Source organism: Dromiciops gliroides, chromosome 6, assembly GCF_019393635.1.
Source record: "Dromiciops gliroides isolate mDroGli1 chromosome 6, mDroGli1.pri, whole genome shotgun sequence".
Taxonomy (NCBI): domain Eukaryota; kingdom Metazoa; phylum Chordata; class Mammalia; order Microbiotheria; family Microbiotheriidae; genus Dromiciops; species Dromiciops gliroides.
The window spans coordinates 107,888,333-107,913,115 of NC_057866.1; the positions used below are offsets into that span (position 1 = coordinate 107,888,333).

At 40.6% G+C, this 24,783-nt stretch overlaps 1 protein-coding gene across 1 annotated transcript in view; it reads left to right on the plus strand.

Annotated features, from left to right (window-relative positions):
- SOX6 (SRY-box transcription factor 6) overlaps positions 1-24,783 on the plus strand; it is a 375,577-nt gene that overhangs the window by 124,079 nt on the left and 226,715 nt on the right. The window contains 1 exon segment of the mRNA XM_043971912.1: positions 21,848-22,020. Within this exon segment, the coding sequence (XP_043827847.1) occupies positions 21,848-22,020 (173 nt within the window).

The following is a 24,783-nucleotide window of genomic DNA, read 5'->3' on the forward strand; positions in this document are numbered from 1 at the left end:
CTCTTCCTCTTCCTCTTCCTCTTCCTCTTCCTCTTCTTCTTCTTCTTCTTCTTCTTCTTCTCTCTCTCTGATCACAGAAAGAAAATGCATGATCTCTATTCATGATTCAGAACCTAGACGTAGTCTCCAGGTTACTCTTTTCAGAGCAAGTGGATGTTGCTGAGAATTTGTTATTACTACTAAAATAATCCTCTAACACCTCATTGTAACAGTAACAAGGAGGCCATTCCCTCAGAGTGTGAGCTCAGTGTAATCAAAGCAGGAAGGTTTTGAGTATAGACTCAGGGATATAAATGGAAGCTCTGCCCTTTGGAAAGAGTCAGAGAACCTGGATTCAAATCTCACCCCTGACAGTCATTAACTCTGACACGGGGGGGGGAGGTCACTTAACCTTTTAGGCCTCATTTTCCTCATCTGAAAAACATTAGAGTTGAACTAGATCAGAGGTTTTTAGAGGTTGAACTTGATAAGGGGGTCAAGGACTCTCAAAGGGTCCATGGATAGATTTCAAGGGCTCTATGAGTTTGGATGGGAAAAAATACAACTTTATTTTTACTACCCTTTAACTGAAATTTAGAATTTTCTTCTATTACAATTAAAACGACATATTTTTAGGATGGGTCTGTACGCTTCACCAGCGTGCCAAAGGGATTAATGATGGAAGGGAAGACCTGGGCTGGGTGATGTCTTAGGTCCTTCCAGCCCTAGCTCTATGATTATATAATCCCAGTATTTTACTCTACCCTGCTCTCCAGGGAGATGAATGGACCCTTTCCTGGCCTTGCCGTGTAAGTGGACTTTGGAGTAGTCTTAAGCTGTGGCTAAAGACATGATCAGAATGATCTTCTGTTTTTCTGTACCATTGAAGGGTTTTTTTTTTAAAAACCTATTCTTCTTGTATTTCTCCATTTTGGGGATGTTGCTGATTATTGTTCCTGAATTATAGTCATATGCATCATTATAATAGCATCATAATTCCAGGACTTCAAATGAGGTGATGCCTCAGGTGCTTACCAAAAGCTGAGATTCTTTTGTCCAAAACAATTTATTTTTTAAAAACAGATTTTTATTGATATGGTTTTTTTTACATTGCAGAGGTTTTCCCTTATCCTATCCCCTTCCACCTTCCTGAAAGCTATTTCTTATAACAAATTTTAAAAGAAAAAGAGAAAGATAAAAAATACAATAAAATTAACCATCACATTTAAAAAATCTGGTGTGATATGTATGCTTCATCTCCCTGGACCCCTTACTCTGGAAAAGAATTGTGTGTGTGTGAGGGACATTATTTGGCTTTTATTTGAGCCAAATCAATTTCAATTGGTTTAAATAGATCCTCTTTGCATTTTTGGAATTTATCTACTTTCAGAACTATATATTAGAGGCAGATACCTTATACTGCTCTGGTTTGGATTTCTGAACTATTTAATTATGCATACTGTATAGTAGTTAACTGTACTAGAGAAAACAAATTAGTTTGTGATGCTGGATAAGATTTACATTTCATTAAGAGCCCTCCCTTCTTCCCCCTCCCCTTTTTGTATGTTTTAGCGATCCTTAGAAATCTCAGGCTAGCCCTGCTCACATCTATGCTTGCAGATATAATTAGGTCAGAATGCTGTTAGAACTCATGTGTAGTTCAGGTTTGGAGACAGAGGGTCATCTCTTTTATGCTTCTACTAATATGATTTGGGAGTTGTTTATTTCTATAATTAAGAAGTTGGGTCACTAATTTTGCTATTTATTTCTCAAGGAGAAAGGGTTCTGGAGTGATAGAGAACACACAGATATTATTGGGCGGAGCTGTGAGCTCTTCATAGGTCCTGGACAAACATAAACTGACATACAATTTCTTTAGAGTTTAGTGATTGTGAATACTGGCCAGTTGTAAATCTTATTCTGGATTTTCAAAGAAGTGATTAGAAAGCAAAATGGGGATATTTCCCTTTATATTCTTTTGATAGACAGGATATTCTAATAGTCTGTCTTTATATGATACCTCATTACTTCTTCATTACTTATCACCCAAGGCCATAACATCTTCAGAGGCAAATATAAGTTTTTCATTGATTTACATGTTTGTATTTTCAACATATGAAAGATGAACATGTAATTAATATAAAAATTAAAATTTATGCTTAGATAATGCTGCAAGATTTATATATTTTAATACTCCTAAGATTTATACTTGGGCATTTCTGTGTGCTTCAATTAATTGCTAACGAGAAGTGCAAGTATGTATCTTCTGAAAAAAGGAAAATCAATGTGCCCTTAATATTTTGGAAGTTGGGAATAACATTTCATGAAAAATAGATTGAATGCTTCTATGAATATTAAATTAAAAAAATTACTCTTCAAAATATTTGGCAAATAATGAGGGTTTTTTTTTAATAAGCTCCGTGACTCCCAGACTAGGCTGCACATGTTTTGCTATGCCTGCACTATACAATGCATCCATTATTGGTTCTCATGATAATTTCCTTCCTGTTCCTACATTAACGATACACAATAGAGGTATGAAATTATACCAAATGCTTCTAATATTTTTCCTATTAATATATTTGGTTCATGAACTATCTTAAAAAGATATGGAAAATTTGGGGGGGGGCATCCTTTTCAGTGATCACATTTTGCTCATATGATGTTCTGTGGAGAGAAACTGCCACCAAGTGAGCATGTTATGATTCATTTTACACGGTAAAAAAATGACATGTATCGAGTAATTTGGATTAATTTTAATTTTTTTCCTTTGTTGAAACTGATCAAGTCAGACTCTATCTTGGATGTTCGGAGTGTAGTAGGTCTTTCTAGTCCACTATGTCTGCCCAAGAGAGTAGAATTGAGGACTTCTACAATCCTAGTGGCATATGAGGCCCGAATGAGCCTAGCAGGATTTTTGAAAAGAAATGAAGCGATGTCATTATTGCTTTAATATCAGAAGCTCAGTAGTGATAGAGCCAGCCGTAGAATCAGGAAGACCTGGATTCAAATCTGAACTCCGGATAATCGTTGGGAAATCACAACCTCCCACAGTCCTCAGGAAATTCATCATACATTATAGGTTATAAAATAGCTGCCCATACTCATCTGTGGAAAAAATACCCCCACACTGGGAGGCTACCCCTCACCTTCCACCTGACCTCCCCCCCTCCACGAAAAAAAAAAAAAACCCAGCCCCAAACCCAAACCAAAAAGTAAACAAAACCCAGTTTAGCAATGCGTTGTGATGTGCAAATAGTGTTAGAAGGGTTTCAGGATTATGAGTTTAGAGCTAGAAGACATTGAGCCCAACCACCTTGTGTGTTTTTTGTTGTTGTTGTTTTCGGGTTGTTTTGTTTTGTTTTTTTTACAAATGAAGAAAATGTGCCATAAAGAGGTTGAATGACTTGCCTCGGGCCACACAACTAGAAAGAATCTGAAAAGGAATTTGAACCCAGGGCCTCTTGGGTCGAAGTCCTGTGGTTTATTCATAAACTCTTGCTGCACGGTATAGCATAATGGAGAGGGAACCTTCTTTAAATCCAGAAGACCTAGGTTCAGATTGTAGTTCTGATATACACTGGTTCTATGACCCAGGGCAAGTCACTTTAACCTCTCTGTGCCCCAGACCACTCTCAAAGGCACTAAGCCACAGGAAGGGTACTGATCTGCATTGGGAGAATGAGTTTCCTCATTACTAGTTTTCTACATGCATGAAATTGTAGGTCTCATTTCCCCCTCTAAAAGCAAAAAACAAACAAAAAACAAAAAAACCAACAACAAAAGCAAATTAATTCAAATATTTTAAAAACTGAAATCAAATCCTTCTATGCATCATTGTCATTTTAATGGAGCTGCTGTCCTTGATGCTTCAGAGTTTACATCAAGTCCCTGATCACTAACTTCCACAGATAATTCTAGTCCTAAATCCCACCAAAGGAAGACTCTTATTCATCGACTGGTCACACGTACAACATCTCCATGATGATAGTCCAGTGGCCACAAGTCAAGTGAATGCGATGGTGAAGTGGTTGCCCTCTTTTTGCTGGGCTATTCCTTGGGAAATGATTACGTAGGAATTATGATCTGTTCAGAACCACAGGTCCCACAGTTTCCTTACTGCTCCACCTCTTCAACATCATGGCTTATCATTCTCTGATTCTATTTCTTTAAATTCCCTCTGCCAGCATGAAGTTGAAACTCTCTGCCCTGAATCTTTCCAGTAATAAAAAAGTGAGTGATCTTAATTTTTTTGCCATTGAGAACGATTTCAATTCTCAGAATTCTTCTGCCCATGTATATCAATAGAACAGGAGTTCTGAAAGATTTTATCAAGCTGGAAAGGGTCTGAACAATTGCTTGGCAATAAGCTTTGAACCTCCTCTCTGAAGGAAAGCCTAGCAAAGCACCAGGCGATTCCTCACTAGAATGTTGGTCACCGGTTATTGTTTTTGATTTGTATATTTGTTTGTTTGTTTTGTGGAGGACAGGGATCATGGTGAGCCACGATTATGATAAAGAGAAGAACGGCTGTCTGATTTCACCATGATGGTGGCTAAGTAGCAGAAATTATTAAGGCCTCTATCTTTAGATTGTCTTCAAAAAATTGGATCATAGGCAGAGTTCATCTATCCCAATCCTTTTGTTTTATAAATAAGGAAACAGGCCCAGAAAAGTTTAAATGACTTGCCATTGATTCCATGGGTAGTAAGTGTAGTTGTTCAGTTGTGTTTGACTCATGGCGACCCCATTTGGGGTTTTCTTGGCAGAAATATTGGAGTGGTTTGGCATTTTCTTCTCCAGATCACTTTATAGATGAGGAAATGGAGGGAAACAGGGTTAACTGACTTGTTTAGGGTCACACAAGTAGTAAGTGTCTTGGGTCATATTTGAATTCAGGTCCTCCTGATTCCAGGGTCGACACTCTATCCACTGAACCATGTAGCTGCCCCTGGGTAGTAAGTAACATTTTGATTTAAGCCCAGGTGTTTGAATCTCAGATAAAATCTTAAATTCTAGCCTTTCTACTCCATCATTCTGCCTCATTATTTTAGCTGTTATTCTCTCAACATGTAAGCTTATTTCAATGATCAACAAATTGACATACTCATGGAAGAATTAAATTACAACCGTATTGGCTTTCTTACAATAAATGAAACCAGAAGACATAAAAATTGTTTCTAAAGAGAAGTCTGGCTTTAGTTTTCTTTAGAAGTGGGAATTAAGAATTGGTTTTGCTGTGTATCCAAAGATATTAAAAATATTATTTTGCAGGTCACTTGATTATCTTGATTTGCAGGACTCACAGGGAGCACAAACAAACAGATAACTAGGAGGATAATTTCAATACATGTGTCAATATACTTTTATACATGATGAAGAAACAGTGGTATTGTCTGAAGAACTTGCCAGGATTTTCCAAGAGATATTCTTTTCCAAGATCTGTCTTGGTACATGGTGAATTCATTGTAAAAGTGGCCCATTGGGAGGATAGTGAAAACTATGCTAGAAAACTGAGTTCAGGATCAAGAAATGAAAGAGTTCAACGGTGTAAAGGCTACTCAAGATCTTCACACCAACGCACAAGGGATATTTTATTCAAGAAGAGAGTCAGTGCTGAGCAGAGGGAGCATCAAACAATCTTATAAAAAATGAAACTGCTTCTATTTTAACAGATTGGAAACGACTGCTTACAGATAGAGCTTTCACTGCAGAATCTACTGTCTGTTTGCAGTCGTATCATTGTCTCAGAACAAAGGTCAAAGTAAGCACAAATTTAGAAGAAAAATTAAAGATGAGAAAACAATTCTATGCATGATTACAGCCAACCCAACTCAGTCTGTGTAATAAGCTGCCAATTCCTCCAAATAGGAAAGAAGCAAAAGTAAAGACATAAACTCTGGGACCATTTTCTAGAAAAACTAAAACCATGAAGAACAGTTGCCACAATGAGATGATACCAACAGTTAATCTCTTTGCTAAGTGGAGAGAGACATCACATGCAGGGATGACATTGATTTAGATTATAATGTCAATTGTAGAGTAGAATGAACACAAAAAAAGAGGAAAGCCGCTGAAAAAAATATGTTAGAGATTGGCATGAGATCCAGTTAAGCATTTGAAGATACAACTATATGGAGAACAGCAGATAAAATGGAACAGATTTACCGATTCTTCATAATAATGGCTCCTTGCTGGTGACAGCAGAGAAATCATATCTGGAATTCAGGTTCCCAAAATGCAGTTTCCCATATGAGAAAGTGATAATGCAGTGTAAGAAGATGGAAAGCAGCTCTGCCTAACCAGATACAAATAGAAGGAATCTCCGCTGCAGAGGGCACAGTTTTAGGCACACTTGTTCTCCATTCTCAGTGTATCTCAAAGTGGGAAAGATTCCCAAAGAATGGAAAAGATCAGGAATAGTGCTATAAACAACAACAAAAAAAGGTGGCTGTGATGAGAGCAACGACTGTATCTGCTTTCTCTTTGAGAGACTCTTTATGGGAGGCAGGTTTAGTGGGAAAAGTGCTGGACTCAGAGTCAAGAAAACAGAAATCTGAATATTGCCTCAAACACTCTATGACCCTGGACAACTCATTTAACCTCTCTCAGCCTCAGTTTTTTTCTTCTGTAAAATGGAGATAATAATAACACTTAATTCTTAGGGTTGTTATAAGAATCAAATGAGACATCATGTAAAGTACTTTGCAGACCTTAAGTGCTCTGTAAATGCTGGCCATTATCATTGTCATCATTATTATCATCATTAATGGGCTGTTCATATACTACTACAATATCTCATTACCATCTTCTTAGATGGAATCCAGAGAGAAAGTGTCCTGTAACAGGGAACTATGCCATTTCTGTTCTATTGAAAGATCTGCAGATTATTGTACAGGTGCAAAAAAAAGATTGCTTTCTTTAACTGAATAAAAGTATTGGGATGTTAGGTACTCTTCAGTAGGGTAACTGAAAGCACTTTTGGGACAACTCTCAGAACAGGATGACAGAGATGAATATGGACTTCATCATGTTCCTACATGGATTTTATTTCTTCAGTTAGATCTCTATATTTTGAAAGCTTTTCATTCTGCCTAGGAGGGTTGTGAATCAATATTGTTATTGTTGTTATTATTAGCCCAGTACAGTGGTCCACCATACTGGTCTGAAGTTCCTTCTGCTGGGGAGTCTGAGACTGATGGATGGTTTGAGTATGGGAGTTTTGAGTTGTAGTAAGGCTAATGCAGAATGGGTGCCTCCACTGTGTCCAGCACTAAGATGTCCAACCCCAGGGAATGGAGGGCCACCAGGCTGCCTAAGGAGGAATAAACTGGCCTAGGTCAGAGAAATGGAGTGGGTTAAAGCTTCTTTGTCAGTCACCATTTGGGATCAGGCCTGTGAGTTACTGCTGCACGTCCAGCCTGGGTGAGATGGGGAGAACCAATCTCAAAAAATTGTTTTTATCATTATATACTTGAAAAAAGCATAAGAAGGGAACACAAGAAGATGTTCACAAAATATTTTCTAGAGGAGACAGTGTTTTATATTACTGATTAAAAGGTATCTAAATAGAAATAAATAAAATGTCACTATTTTTATTGATTTTTTTTAAAGTACTTGACTCACTAGAAGAAAATAAAGCTTTAAAGGCTTCCCTCAAGGCAAGGATGTCTTCTATGAGGCAGAGCAGAATAGTGGGATCCTAGGTGTAAATCCTTACCCTGCTACTTATTGTGTTTTTTAAGCCAATTAGCATCTTTGAATCAGGAGGTTGGACTAGGTGACCTGTAAGGTTCCTTCAAACTCTAAATTGTATGCATTGTTAAAATAATACAAGATTCTATGACAAAAATGGTGACTGACAAAGACCCTTTGTCTTTAGTTCTCACTTTACTTTGAAATTTTATGTAGACAGCAAGTATTACACCAGTATTTGCTCTTATATTCGTCTTGGATTGAAAATGGTGCAATGCCTTCTCTGTGGGATAATTTGCTTTATGAGCAAGAGTGTGTAAATGAACATGTGACTGTGACAGGGAGACAGTAAAAAGCACATTCAATTCGGCTGACATTACTTGGAGATACAAAGATAAAATACGACTCTAATACCTGCCTTCAGGGAGCTTACTCACTACAGCTGGGGTATAAAATATGTTCACAACTCACTGGAATACAACTTAAAATGTAATAAATACCAAGTCCCAAAGAGAAGTATAAGAAATTGATATAAGACATATCTGCTCCAAAAGGTGGGTCTTCCACACCTAATGGAGGAGGGCATACCTGAGCTGGGTCTTGAAAGAAGAGAACTTTTTATCATTGAGTGGAGATGTGGAAGGATGTAAGGAATCCCTTTCTATATGTTAATATCATGGGTAATCATCTTCTCATCTCATGGCCTGAGGTTCCATTCAAAACCTCTTCATTTTCTTACAATCTTACAAGGGCCACCAAAACCTAGGAGCAAGAGCATTTAATTAATATATAAAATAACATAAATAACAAGCAGGGGACGCAAATAATAAAAACATCCTCTGTACCCATTCAACTACGGGAGGGGCAGGTAGATGGCATAGTGGATAGGGCATCATGGCCTAGGTCAGGAAGACTCATCTTTGTGAGTTCAAATCCAGCCTCAAACACTTACTAGCTATATGACCCTGGGTAAGTCACTTAACCCTGTTTACCTCAGTTTCCTCATCTGTAAAGTAAGCTGGAGTAGAAAATGACAAACCACTCTTCTTTGCCAAGAAAACCCCAAAAGGCATCTTAAATAATTGGACAGGACTGAAAGATTATTAAGTAACAACAATATTCACCAATGGGAGCAATCATCTACATTGTCATGGGAGATATAAGCCAATTCTTCTTTAAGCCACCTGATTCCCCAGCATATTGTAAAAACACAGCCACTTCTAAACTCCAAGCCTAAGTGGTAAACACTTAGAGTTCAGTGCCTCTTGGAATCTCTTTCCTGAAGGTTCTTAGGGTTTTAGTTTGGAGAACACTGAGAGCCTTTTGCTTTGGTTTTGGAATCATAAGCTGTCAGCTGGACAGAATGGAGAGCTGAGTGTTTCCCTTCTTTGTCTCCTTCTAATGCAACTAACACTTGGCTATTTCTCTACTTGTTCTGCCCTATCTTCTTTTTCTTCTTTTCTGCCCCTGACTTTTAAAACCTTCTTCATTGTTAGAGCACTGACCACCTACCAGTCTTTGCCTTGTGACATCACTGAGTTTTGTGGACTGAGGAGCAAGCCTTATAGGAAATGCAGTCTAGAGAATTTCTCTCATTGAATAATGGTATCTTGGTCCCAAGCATTGTGGGAATCAAAGTCTCAGAAACATGCCTGTACAAGCCCTGGACTCTTTATCCCAAGCTGCCCAGAACTCCTCTTAAGCCTCTATTTCCAGGAAAGAACACTATGCTTGATACATCTCCTGCCCTCCTCTCCACTCTGTCCAAACTACCTTCAGTGATACCTACCTAAGTGTGAACCACTTTATTTTAGGGTCCTGATCCCTAGGGGATGGTAAAGTAATCCCCTAAAATAATCAGCCTTCCCTGAATTCAATGGGTATTAGTTGGTTCAGTTCCCAGGTAATGAATTTCTCATTCAAAGGATCTCATCTATAAACAATGTCTTGATTTCAGAGGTGCCATCTTGGAGGGATTTTTCTGGTACCAGGTCAGGTTGGGGGTAAAACAAGGATTCTGAAATGGGCTGAAGACTTCTCCATTCAAGCTGAGACATTTGGGGCCTGAACAGATATAGATCTGATATTGAATAGAGAAAGACATAAGCAGGCTTCTAGGGACAAGTATATGGTATGTTTGTATAGGCAGCCATCCTAAACCTCAGCTGTGCCTGGTAGGTCCCAGAAACCCTGCCAGGCACACTTCCTGGATTTCTGTCGACTTTCAATGACTTCCTCTTGGCTAGCACCTGCTGATACCTGCCTGTAGGCACATGGCCCCTCAGGGCAGCAACACCATGGATTGCGTGTGAAGTGTGTAAATATTTGAGTCTGTTTATCAGGCATTTAATAGGTGTTGTAAATATTGTATGTGGCATGTTGGAAAATACCCTGGCTGCATATTTATTGTGTTTGGGCTTGGAACCAGGAGGCCATATGCTGTGGAGGTGTGAGGACAGTGTAAGGCCTTGAATGCCAGCCAGGGTGCCAACTTCCTGTGTGGCCTCAGGCATAAACTTCATAGAACATGCAGAGATGGACAGGGGCCTTAGAAATCACCTAGTCTGGGCCCCTCATTTTACAAATAAGGAAACTGAGGCTTCAAGAGGGGAAGAGACAGGTTGAAATAGGTTGGCTAGGGCTAGAACCAAGACACAGACCCTGGTCTTCTGAATTCAAATCCAGTCCCCTTTTCCACTGTACCGGGCTTAAAGCCTTTTAGTTCTCCTGTCACTCTTTCCTCATGGGAAGTACATGATACAGGAAATCCAGCTACCTGACTTCACAGGAATCCCCAGTCACCTAGCCTAGCTTTCTCCTGAGCCATCTGTTAATAGGAACCTTAGGAGGCAGCTGAGTATCTCAGGGCCCTCCCTGTGGCATTGATGTGATTGGCTCCCAAATGCAGTTTTGCAAAGTAGCCTCTGCCTGGTGAACAGCCCCTAGGAATTCCCTGATAAAGCAGCTTAGGGAAAGGGGAAGCCCTGTTCCCATAGGCTACCTGGATCTGAAGGGACTGCTTAGACTACGGCTGGGCCTGCTAACAGCTCCCATTTCTAAAGGGGCTTAATGTCTTCAAAGTGTTTTACATACATTATCTAATTTGATTTTTCACCACAATTGTATGAGAGAGCTGCTATCATTATTCCTATTTTAATAGGGAGGGGATTAAGGCCCAGGAAAGTTAAATGACTTATCCAGGGTCATGCAGCTAGAAAGTGTCTGAGGTGGGATTTGAAACCTTAGAGTATCCAAGGGCAGCGAGAAGCTGCTTACAGCTTCTAGTTTTTCAAGCTTTTGAGAGGATCCTACGGCCCTGACACATGGTTGTAGCTCCCCAGCTTTTTCCGATAAAGCGCGGATAACCAGGGTCGGACTGATCTTGATCGATGGAGCACAGACGTTCCAAAGAAACTTATCCCAAGGAAGAAATGCCCTGGGATAATTGTGGCAACCCAGCTGTGGGGTTGGGAGCCTGGGGGGCAGGCTTCCATGGCTTGTCAGGAGAGAGCTGGAGGTAGAAGCACGAACAGCCTCCATTTGAGTCAGGATTTTAGGCCGGAGAGAGGGGGAGGAAAAGGGGGGAGTGGAGATGAGGTAGAGGAAGGCGCCGCTGCTGAGTGGCAAAGGTGATGGGGAGCAGGCGCATCTCTCCCGATGTGGTTGGTGCAGGCCAGATTTTGTGAAGCTCAAAGGAAGGGAAAGAATCCACATTTTGCCAAGAAAATTCTCACACCTCTGGGGAAGAAGCTGGCCTGTGTGTCCTTCCCAGCTCGGCTTCCTTGCCCCGATTGTGCATGGGACAGAGGACAATCGCAGCATTTATACAACTTTTTATTGACTGGGGACTGGACAGTAGCATATGGGAGCAGTGACAATGGATGGACTGATGGGAAAACAAAGAAATTCCAGTATTCTGGCGTTTTGAAAAAAGTCATTCAGAACTTCGTCATATTGGTTCAGCTGTTGTAACCAAAGACTGATAAGATAATAGAGGTCTTTGTGGTGGGTTTGTACTGAAATCCTTTATCTTTATGATGCACTCGGGGGCCTTTAGAGTGGAAAGCTCTTTAAATGCCTGTTGGAATCAGACATCAAATTAGATGCTGGTACACTGGGAGGTTGGAGGAGGTGGGGGGGTCCTTTCCCAGGCATCACCACAAAGTCACTTTTATCTCCAGAGGCCTTCCCATAGGCGCAAAGTTGCTTCAGCCTTCCCTATTTATTTTTGTTGACTTGGGCTGCCCTATTTTGTGGTATTTAAAAGCAGCCTCTATCAAAAAGGCAAATGCAAAAGGCTTATGAAGTGGGGACATCATAGCCCATCTGATGTGTGTGCAGACTTGGGGTGAGACATGATGGTTGAGAAGGGTCATCTGTGAGCAGCAGAGATCAAATGCACCTCCCTTTCATGATTGCTATTGTATTGGGCCTTTTTTCTCCAACAATGTCCATAAAAAAATTAGAACTGACCAGGGAATTTGTTCATGAGGTTCTTCTTTTTAAACTTCTTTGGAACCTCCCTGGTTGGTTGGCCTGGCTCTTTTAATTGATGGTGCTCTGGGCTGGCTCTTCCTACTTTAATCATTCCTAGGATGGATGTGGAAATGACCCTGTCTTCTCCTCTATGTGTCCTTTTGGTGCTTTCCTGTGGTTTTTATTGTTAAATCCTATTGAGTTCATTAAAGTTAGGTGTAATGAGCCCACTATTGAAGCCATCAGGGAGCAGACTTGTTTACAGTTCTCTAGGCCAGTGGTTCCCAATGTCTTCAAAAATGAAGACCCCTTTTGAATGTTTAATATTAATAATAATAGCAGCAGCAGCAACAACAACAAAAACAACAACATGTCCTGGACCTCCCAAGTGATTGTAATTAGTTCTATTAGTGTTTTGATTGAGAAAATACATAATGACAAAAAGGTACCACACATTCATTAACATTTTAAAATGAATTTATATTTTCTTTATCACACGATCATCCACATGCATCTGAGAAGTAGAAATGCTTTGTTTTGTGTGAGGCATATTTTCATATAATATCTGCAAAGCACAGTGTTTAATAAGTGCTTTTTCATTCATTCATTATTTATTCATTCAGTCTACTGAAGGGAGGTTCATTCATTTATGGATTTGCATATGGATTCATGGACCTCCTGCAAAAAATACCCATGACCTCCTCTTAGGAATCCTTACAGTTTGGCAGCTTTTGTGAAAGGAGGCACTTTTAGCTGCTCCTTTAAGACCTGGGAACTGTGTGGCACTGATTTATATTTTCTGTCAACTCCACACAACCCTCATTTACACACTTTGGGTTCTGGCCAGACTGTACCCCGATTTCATCTTGCCTTTTCTTGCCTCCATACATTTGAGCAAGGCTTTCCCCTGTACTTGAAGCACACTCCCTCCTCATTTCTTTCCATTGAGCTCATTATCTTTCTTTAAGGCCCAGACTCACATGCTGTCTCCTTCATGTAAACTTCTCTGATATTACCAGCTGCGTCAGCTCTTTATTCTCAAGTTTTCCTACAGTGTTTTGTCCATATCTCTGCTCTGCTGCAATAATGTTTTTGTATCAACCTAATGAGGCCAGGGACTATGATTTTTCAGTTTTGAATCCTGAGTGCCTAGCAGAGGGCATTGTGATAAGGCAAAGTTTTTCCACCTTTCTGTTGGTCCTGGTCTCCTTTGGCAGTCCAGTAAGGTCCAGTGGACAGACCTCTTCCAGAATCATGTTTTTAAATCCATAGAATGAAATCCATAGGATTACAAAATAAATCAATTATAAAAATAAAAAAAAGTTTCACAGACCCCAACTTAAGAACTCTTGCACCAGATATTAAATAAACATTTGAGTAAGATTACATAATTTGTCAGGATGATAAAATAAAATTTCCTGTTTTCAGGCTATTGCTTTCATGTATTGGAAAGGGGATAGATTATTAAAATGAAGATTTTTTTTTCCTTCCCTTGGTCATCCCAGTCTAGGATTTTCCATTCAACAACACTCTGCTCTAACACTGTGGTAGATCCACTGTTAGGGAAGAGTTACTCTCAGGGAGCTGGCTTTTGAGGAAGTCAAAATTCTTGGATCGTTTTAAGTATTTCAGCTGTGTATTGAGATATGATGAAAGAAATGAGCCAAACCTCTGTCCAGTCCAGTGTCAGTCTGTCAAACGGTTTGCATTGGCAGATTTCAGATGAGAAATGTCTAGTTCCTTCCCCCAAATACCACTCCCCCCTTTCCTAGTAGTGACCTTTTAAAAACTGTGCCGATTCAGTAACACTTTGCCATATTCAAGTTGACACTCTGTGTGGAGCTGTCTTTGGTAAGCTAGCAAGAAAAAAAAAAGATAGCCCCCAAACACATCTAAAACCTAGATTTGTGATTTGTTTATTATGTTTCTATTTTTGTCTAGCCAGGCAGCCACCCAATCTCTATGCCATGATTTTATACGTCCTAATCTCTTCTCTTGGCTTTCTTCTAGTCAGGATCCAGGAAAAAGCCAGGGTATTAGCCATAGTTTGGAAAGTGCAAAAGTTGATATCTTTGGGTGATTTTTCTCAGCTTCTTAAGATTCCCACAAAATGAGGCTAGAGGGCTGATTTCAAAACTGTTGTAATGAAGGATGGTATTTGAAAACTTTTGATGAAGGAAATTGTCACTGTATTTACATTTTTAAAAAATGTTTCCTTATTTACGCACTATTGACTTCCTATTGAGACTGAAAATTTTAAGTACAACTGGTAAAGAATTCAATGGATCAAATTCAGTAAATCTGAAGTCACTGGAATAAAGGCCCCTAAGAAAAATGTGTCAATTTTAAAGGTCTTTCCTAACTGAAGACCATTTTGTGATAGAGCCAAAGGTTAATAAAATCAGTAGTGAATGTAGCAATTTTACAGATAAGCTATTCACAACAAGTGTAGTTACTTGAATAAAAAGCTAATTCAGTTCTAAAATGCCACATGCAGTAGCAGTGAATAGCTGCTTTTAGGTGCTTTCTGGAGGAGGATGAAGTACAGAATCACAGCACTCTTCTCTTCCAGCGTCCCTGGCTGCCTGTAAATTGCCATGAATGGGACTGTGGGTTGACAGGCTCTATTAAGACAAACTGCCTTTCTCATCGGAGAGATAAAATAAATCAGGTGTTTAGTCAAATTAAAATACTTCAGCTGGAGCAGGCCCTGGGGAGCACTGATCCACCTGACAAATCTGAGAGAAACTCAAGACAGATGTGGTTTGGGGATAAAGGCGACCCCATGGAACAAAACACACACACACACACACACACACACACACACACACACACACACACACACACACACACACACACACACACACACACACACACACACACACACACACACACTCTCTCTCTCTCTCTCTCTCTCTCTCTCTCTCTCTCTCTCTCTCTCTCTCTCTCTCTCTCTCTGGAATTAGAGAATAGATATGATTCGTAGTTGAATTTCAGACACATGAGATATGATGCTAGAGGCAGGCAGGCCAACTTTCCCGATGTTTCTAAGGAAGAAGGCTTTCTGTTCGTTCCATTCTTAAGCTGTGTGGAGGAGGGGCAGGAGGAAGCCTCTTTTGTTATGTGGATGGGCAAAGAAGCTAAGCAGGGCTTCCAGCTTGAAGGCTGGGAAACAGGTGACAGCGAGTGGCTCCTGGTGACCTCCGATGGCCTAGGCAGAGCCTTTGAATCTGTCCAGTTTGCTACTTTATCAGAATTTAAACCATAATTAATGGCTTGATTTTCTCCACTGAGAGGCAAGATAGAGAGCATCAGAGTGCTTGGGATAATCTTCTGGCGTCTCTTGACGTGCCAGGGGTATCTCATGTTACACTACTCAGTCCTGGAGGGTACCCACTGTTTTTTTTTAAATCTACCTTCTTTGTATTTCTATTCTAGGACAGAGCTTTTATCGAAATTGTTTATTGGAACTTGGGAGCGTCAAAAGGACCCGAGTTTGAATCCTGACCCTCTGTTACTTATTAGATGTGATTATGGGCTAGCCCCTATAGCTCTCTGGGGAGCAGTTTTCTTTCTGTAAAATAAGGCAATTGGTTTATATCAAGAGTTCTTAACCTGAGGTCTTTTTTTACCCCAATATATTTTAATAACTCTATTTTGGTAGAAATAGTTTTCTTTACAATCCTATGTACTTAGTGATTTACAATATTTGTTTTTTCTGAGACTAAGTCTGTAGGCTTCACAGGATTGTCAAAATGGGCCATGACACACAAAAAAGTTAAGAACCTCTGGCCCAGATTATTTCTAAGGACCCTGTGGTCTCTTGATTTTTTGGGGTGAGCTCATCATCTCCATTCCTGAGTCTGTCTGTGGGTCAGCCCTTTGAACCCACTCAGATCTTGCTATTTTACCTATCACAGAAAACTCGTCTACTTTCGGGTAATTAAACCAGAAACATCCAACTCCACAGCTCTAAAATGCTTCATTTCAAACCAGAATTTATTTATTTATTTGTTTACTTATTTATTTTTCAAACCAGAATTTCTAACAGCAGATACAGTAAGTAGGAAAGGAAAAATGATACAAAACAAAACTCACAGACTGTGGGTATGAGAGCACCTCCCTCAGAAGGCTCAGTGATTTGACAGATTTGTTCAGCAGGTATGTTTCCATCTATGCCCTTCACCCCCCACCCCAGCTCTGCAACACGTAATGTGCGCACCAACCCACCTTCCACTCTCAAGTCCTGTGAAGAGACTTGAGCAAAGTTTCAGAGCAGTATCAACCACATCAGCCTAGCAGCCTTGCTAAGAAACCTTGTCTATCAAGTTAAGATGCAAATTAAAGACATGCAGCTTCCCACATGGCTTTTCACTGTAGAGTAGAAAGAACCTGACAGGGGGGATACCTGGTTTTAAGTTCATGACCATGAGCAAGTTGCTTATCCCAAGGGGTCTCAAGCAAGGTTCTGCATCTGTATAATAAAGGAGAATTGGGGATCTGTTTGGTGGAAGAAAGCTTTCCACTGGGAACTTGCTCCACAAATAAAATCATAGGTTTGGACCCTCCAAAACAAATAAACAAATGCAAATACAAAACCCCTCTGGTGTGTTGCCTCCTCCTTTAGCTCCTTGATGTCTTTTCAGGTCTTATAGATAGGAGTCCCTTAATGTGTGTAATTAAAAAAAACTATTGAGGGCAGGATGTGATGTTTGTAATAGTTCCATATAGTGCTTCACTTTGTTTTATAATATGAGGTCTTCTTATCTATATTTCCAAGCATCAAAGACAGGGCCTTCACCCAGAGCCCCTTGATAGTCCAGTGATGCCTATAGATTCCCTTTCAGAAAAGTGTCTTGAAATGCATGAATCAAATACATAGATTAGAAAGGAAACCAATTATATTGAAATAGCTATAAAATATATATTTTTAAAAGCTCGTGGACTCCAGGCTAATGACTTCTGTGTCAAAATATTCTTTTATAAGTTGGGGAATCTGTTGCTCTCATCTTTAAACAGAGGATGAGAGACCTTTTACGGGTCCTCCTTGGCTCTTGGAATTCTTGGGCAGAAGAGAAAGGGATCAGCTCCTTAAAGTCTAGAGCCTGCTCTAGAGTGGGCACTTAATATAAAAAACCAAATAAAATTGATGTTGAAAGCACTGGCCCTGGATTCAGAAGGACCTGAGTTCAAATTCAGCCTCAGATACTTGACACTTACTAGCTGTGTGATCTTGGGCAAGTCACTTGACCCTCATTGCCCAGCAAAAACCAAAAACCAAAAGAAACTCAAAAAGACAAACAGCAACAACAACAGCAAACCTTGATGTTGAACCAAAACGATTGAAGTTTGTGGGAATGTTTGAATAAATCTGGTAGGAAAAAAAGTGCCTAGTACTCCCCAGAGGAGTCCTAATGTCCCAGCCAACTCTTGTGTTTGTGACTTAACAAGTATTCCAATTTCCTGGGAATTCCGTCTCTATCTCAGTCTCTCTCTCTCTCTCTCTCTCTCTCACACACACACACACACACACACACACACACACACACACACACACTGATCATGGTTCATAGATTTGGAGCTGGGCAGGACTTTAAGAGTCACCTCAGTACATAACTTTCCTAAAGTCATACACTCAGGTACCGTGATCATACAGTTCTCATCACAGGCACCGACATGTTGACCTGGAAGGGACTTCAGAGGCCATTACTGTACAGAGGAAGAAACTGTGGCCAAGAGAGGTTAGATGACAAGTATCAGAGGTGGGATGCTCTGACTTCCAGAGCCAGCACTATTTCTGTGAAGCTGCAGCTTAGCTTGTAGCCTGCAGACATTCTAGAAATAAAAGATCAGAGAAAGAGGTGATTCCTTATGCTTTTGTTTATTCTAAAGATTTTTATATTTTACAAACATTTTGAGATATGAAAAAAAAAACAACTCATGAGTGCAGCAACAACAACAACAAAAGGCGACACACAAATGCCTTACCTTGACTTCTTGGATCTACCCAGTTATCAGTGTATTGATAGGAAGGTATATTTTTCTTAGTTCTTTCCTTGTTCCTGCTTTGTTCCCCTTAGTAATAAAGTCTCATGCTTTTGGGAAGGTTTCCTGATAGGCTAAAGGAGGCTTTTTTATTTTCTTTAGGTCTAAGAACTTTCTGGGCTAAACAGTTCTTCTTTCTCTTACCTAGATCCTTCTTGCTCCCCTGTATGCCCATTATCTTTGTTTACTGCCCTCATTAGACCTGGGAAGCATCTGATCACAATCCCTGATAAAATCTATTTTTTCTTGTCTGTGAGTTAAATTCTCCACTGTTGAGTGAAAAAGCCATGCCTACCCTATAAACTTATTTTAATAATGTTTAAAATAAAAATTCCACATGCAAGTGTGATTTCCACCATTGTTCTCGAGTTATTCTTTGTAGGCGACAAGTCTCGTCAAGATGGCTTGTCTGAAGCATGTGGTGGCTTTTCTGCTACAAAAGAGTCACCTTTTGGCTGGCCACTCTTGTTCTTAGCTTGGCCAGGATCCCATGAAGGAGCAGAGCCATCATCAACAACAACAAAAGGGCCTCTTCCTGATTTCTGTATCACCAGGCCCCCTTCTTGTCTTCTGGTGTTTCCTCTGAAGGAATGAAGAGGGAAAGAACAGCCATTGGGAGGCTAGTCACCCCCTCCCACCAAAAAAAAAAAAAGACCATCTTTGTCGTTGCTGACAGCTGGTGGCTTCTTTCTGAAAAGCTTTCAAATCATAGATCATTCCTTCATAATGAAACCTGTGTGGCTCGAGTACAGTGGGTTGAAATTCTTATCTTGTGCCACAGTGAAATGCTCTAATTTAGATTCACAAAAGGATTCTGTACCCTTTACTTAGGAGAGCTGTGCAATTTACCCATAAAAAGACTGTTCAGCACCGTTAGTGCATGCCGTAAGTGTTCGGAGGCTTCATCCTTATTAAACACCATATCCTTATGCATAACCTTTTCAACCCTGAGGATGTTTGCTTCCTTTGAAGGATGACAAGTGAAAAACGGGGTGAGGGAGCCCCAAAGCAACATTGTTGCCTCTAAAGAATGAACTTGGGAACTTCCACTTGTCCCAGTCTTCACCCCTCCCCCCAACCCACTCTTCCCCCATCTAGACTATGATCTTTGGTTGAGTTTGTTCTCATTGGTGGCAGTTTTGAGTCCCTCCTTAGTGCTCCCTGGCTCTTTATTTTTAGTAATTGGGTTCCTGATCTCAGTGCCACGTGGCATTATTGTACTACCAGGAACACCCTTGAGGGTGATTCTCAGAGTATACAAAGACCCTGAAAAATACACAAAAATTTGTACCAAATATTGAGGACTTCTTGGCCATCTTGGGGGTTTGTTTTATTATCTTGGTTTTGCAATATCTATTTTCTATGCAACTTGAATTGTAGGTTCTGGAGGAAACCTTGGGGATCCTAGGGATCGTCTAATCTCTCATTTTTATGGAGAAAGAAACCTAGATCCAGGGAGATAAATGGCTGGTAGCACAAATAGTAGTAACAGAGATTGGATCCCCACCTAGGTCTTTTGACCTGAGCTCTTTCTACTCTCCCATTCTAGCTCAGGAGATTCTCAGAGCTGCAAGAAAGTCAGACTATAATCCCTGCAAAAATATCTCCTTCAAGTGACTGTCTACTCTGTGCTTGGAGATCCTACTGATGGAGGGAAGCATCACTGAGGCAGCCAATAGCAAGTTTTTACATTGACTGTAGGGAAAGTTACCTGCCCCAAACTTCCCTCCTTTGGTTCTCGTTCTGCCTTCTGAAGCCAAGAAAAACAGATCTAATTCCTATCTTACAGGATTTTAGATACTTTAGCTACTTGAAAGCAACTACCATAATCCATGATCCCCTAGAGTCTTTTTCATACCAGGATAAACTTCTCTTTTTTCCTCTTGTTCCTTTAACTGGTCCTTATAGAGAAGAGTTTTTAGTCCTAGAAGTAGCTAGGTGAATAGAATGCTGGGCCTGCAGTCAGGAAGACCTGAATTTAAATCTAGACTCAGATACTTACTACCTGTGTGACCCAGGTCAAATCACTTCACCTCTATCTGCCTCAGTTTCCTCAACTATAATATGAGCATCATAGTAATACCTGCTTCCCAGGGTTGTTGTAAGAATTCAAGCAAATAGTATTTGTAATGTATTTAGCACAGTGCCTGGCACATAGTAAGTGCTTAATAAATGCTTCTCTTTTTCTTCCTTCCTTCCTTCCTTCCTTCCTTCCTTCCTTCCTTCCTTCCTTCCTTCCTTCCTTCCTTCCTTCCTTCCTTCCTTCCTTCTTTCCTTCCTTCTTTCCTTTCTTCCTTCCTTCCTTCCTTCCTTCCTTCCTTCCTTCCTTCCTTCCTTCCTTCCTTCCTTCCTTCCTTCCTTTTTTCCTTCCTTCCTTCCTTTCTTCCTTCCTTCCTTTCTTCCTTCCTTTCTTTCTTCCTTCCTTCCTTTCTTTCTTTCTTTCTTTCTTTCTTTCTTTCTTTCTTTCTTTCTTTCTTTCTTTCTTTCTTTCTTTCTTTCTTTCTTTCTTTCTTTCTTTCTTTCTTTCTTTCTTTCTTTCTTTCTCTCTCTCTTTCTCTCTCTCTTTCTCTCTCTCTTTCTCTCTCTCTTTCTCTCTTTCTTTCTTTCCCTCCCTCCCTCCCTGCCTTTGTCTGTCTGTCTTTCTTTCTCATTCCCTCCCTCCCTCCCTTCCTCCCTCCCTCTCTTCCTTCCTTCCTTCCTTCCTTCCTTCCTTCCTTCCTTCCTTCCTTCCTTCCTTCCTTCCTTCCATTACCATCCTGAGTGCCCTCCTCTGGACATTCTCCAGTTTGTCAATGACATTAAATTGCCGTACCCAGAACTGGACACGGTAAATTGGGTCTGATCCTTGTTGAAGACAGTTTCTCTCCTCTCCCTTTTCCTGGATGCTGTGCCTCTTAATACAGCCTTAGATCACACTGGTTGCTGTGCTGGCCATACATGCTGCTGACTTGTTTTGAACTTTCAATCCATTGGAATCCCCAGGTCTTTCTCACAATAGCTATTGTCCGGCAATATCTCTCCTGTCCTGTATTTGAGAAATTGATTTGCTACTCATATTTTGGGGTTGGAAGATGAGACTCCCTTTTTGTCGTATGTCATTAGTTTCTCTGGTGTGAGGGTTCTTAACTTGGGGTCTGTGAACTTGCTTTTAAAAGATGTTTATAATGGCATTTCCATAGAATTCATTTCCTTTGTAATACCGTGCATCTTATTTTTAAAATGCATTTAAAAGCACCACTCTGAGAAGGGGACCATAGGTTTACTCAGACTGCCCAGAAGGTCCATAACTTTAAAAAGTTTAGGAACCTCAGCTCTGGTGATGGAAATGCTTGTTCTTCATGATTTTCTGTGGCTCTGCCTTTGTGAAGATGGCCTACATTCACCCACTGGGATTGTCCCTAAAGTAAATGGTACAGTAGAAAATGGTCTGGATCTGGAGTCAGAGGCCCTTCTTGAGCCTCTGCTTTTTCATCTGGAAAATGAAGGATTGGATCTGATGGCCCCCGGCCATCCAGCTGTAGGTTGATGTGCAGCAGAGCCACCGTTTATAGAGTAGAGTTGGGTGTCTTAGGCTCAAAGTGCCTTTGTGTATCTTGCCCACTTGCCAGTAAGAATGTTCCTAGATATGCCCAATCTCCTTTCCCCCCTTTAGGTACCCCTGAGAGTCTGGCAGAGAAAGAACGACAGCTCTCCACCATGATCACCCAGCTGATCAGTTTACGGGAGCAGCTCCTGGCTGCACATGATGAACAGAAAAAGCTAGCGGCTTCCCAGATTGAGAAGCAGCGGCAGCAGATGGACCTCGCTCGCCAGCAGCAAGAGCAGGTGAGGCACCCAGAGAGGAGGCCAAACCACCCCATCCTGGGCTGGGAGCCCCACACAAAGGACTGAGGTCACATGGAGCAGCTTCATGATTTGAGGGTGGTGGGACACAGGGACAATGACCTTCATGCCCTCAGAACCTGTTGGGTATTTTTTAATGCAGGAAGGTGTGCCATTTGTGGTCAAAGGAAAGTCTCAGCTGGACAAAGTAGCTATAACATGCAGTATTCTAGAATAACGAGGCCTATGTATATACCAGAAAAATGGCAGGTAGTCAATTGCTTAGGGGTAGTTCTCCCCCTAGGCATCTGATACATTTGCCTTTTATTAGCACAGGTGGATTTTTCAAGCCAAATTCTGATACTTTCCCCCACAATGTTGTGAAGATTTACTTTCTTAAGGACCCATGAACTTGAGCCACAGAGCTCCACTTAGGTCCTTCCGGTTTTAAAAACTGTCTGTGAACTAGTCAAAAGGAAACAAGATGAATAATACAGTTTAAACTCTATCATTTTAAAGGTAGTCACTCTCCCAAATGCTCTCCACGTCTCATTAGAGTGCTGTAATCTTAACAACAATGATCCCATGGAGCAGTCCTGTAGGCATTAGATCGGACAGACCCAAATTAATGTGCAGTTTTTAGGAATCTGACATTATTACTGGAATTATCTTTTCAGTTAAATGTATTTTATAGGGGTATATAGAGCAATATATGCTCTGTTGATTTTAATGAGTTGTGACGTCTGGTATTTTATGTGCTTGAATATTTGCCCACATGTAGGAATATGGACTCAGCCCCTAATGGAAAATAACATAAAGGAAGACTGTAAAAAATCAGAAGTTAGAATGTCATTTAGCCATCCAGAGATGACACAGTAATTAACTATTGACACTTGTGAATAAGCTAGCACAAATTAATCTTGACACATTTGCAGACGAGTGATATCTTACAGTGAACACTTTGTAATTATATTTCAAAATGAAAATTAAATGACACTTAAAACTAGGTTGTCATGCCCAATGAAGCGAGCATGTATCTCAGCCGATTGGCAAATAAAATTCAGAATTTGAGCCACATGGTGCTTATGTCCCATACTTCACTGTGTCAAGCCTATACATCCAGAGTGGATGATGGTAATTGCGCTGTGGTGTTTGGGATGCATTTCTATGCATCACTTTATCACTTAGGAGGTACCATCAATATTAGATGCCTAGTGGTGTTTCGCTGGTTTCCAAGCAGGAAATAAATATTCAGAGGCCCTAGCATCAAACCAAGAGCTGCAGCGTGAGCTGTGCTCCAGTGATTTGGATTGTGTCAAGGAGAGCTGACTGTGTCCATGGGCTAAAGTGGTATCCTTTCCTTTCCCTTCTCCCACTCCCACTGAGTCACCCTGACCCCAGCTCCATCTGCCCTACTCCTAGGACAAGAACCTACCATTGAGGTTACACTTGGGTCTCGGGCAAAGCCCACTCTGTTGGTCACCTCACTGGGAAGGTGATTGGCCTGGGGAATTTGCTTCCTTCTTAGGAGGCCTGGGGAGTGTACTTGAGGACCGATGCTCTGTCCCTTCCGTATCCTAGATCTATGTCCCTAGAATATAGGCACGGCCACTTTATGTTTTAGGACTGAGAAACAGGGAGATGAGTCACTTGCTCTTTGCTGAAGCATACCTTTAAAGCCGAGGGCCTCCCTGGACTTGCTCCCTTCCCTGCCCATGGTTCTCTGCTGCAGCGCGATCTAGAAGTGAGCTTCCTCTGGCCATCACATTGTCTTCAAGATTTAAAGCTGTAATGATCCAACATTTGAGATATGTGCAGTCTGCTATCTAGCCTGTGCTGTGTGGTAAGCACCATTATCCTAAGGAAGTTGTTTGGTCCCCCTAAGGAGAGCATCCAGCCAGAGGTAGACTATTTGAAGTGCTTAACCCTTCCTTCTGGACACCAGAAGATATTTTCAGGCATAGAATCCAATTTTCTAACCAGGAAAAAGAATGGAGTACCTGTTTGGGAATCCCCATATGAATGATAAGACTGACTGACTCCCCATAGGAGAGGATGAGAGACTCTGTAATACAGAAACCTGAGAAATCTTTTACCTGAAAGTTTATGTCTCTAAGTAGCTCACTTCACAGGCAGTGGGGAAAAGAGCCAAGATACATACACACACACACACATGCATGTATCTATGTACACACATAGACATATATTTATCTATATGCATGTACATATATATATATTCATATATCATATATAAATATGGATGTGTACATGGATATACACATAAGTATGTGTATATATATGTATATATGTGTGTATGTATATATATATATGTGTGTATATATATATATATATATATATACACACAGTGGTGTAATGAATAGAATATTGGCCTCAGTTTTAGGAAGACCTAGGTTCAGGTCCTGTCCCTGACATTAACTGTCTGACCCAGGCCAAGTTACTTAACCAACTTCTCAATTCAATAGACAATTCTGTTAGACTACACATTTTAGAGCAGGTGCTTATCTTCATGTGGTAGAGGGAGTTTCTTTATCAGGAGTTCCTTATTCTCTCTCTCTCTCTCTCTCTCTCTCTCTCTCTCTCTCTCTCTCTCTCTCTCTCTCTCTCTCTCTCGCTCTCTCTCTGTATGTCTCTGTCTCTCTCTCTCTCTCTCTCTCTTTCTCTCTCTCTCTCTCTCTCTCTCTCACACACACACACACACACATACACACACACATACACACCTGTCTCTGTATCAAATAAATCTAT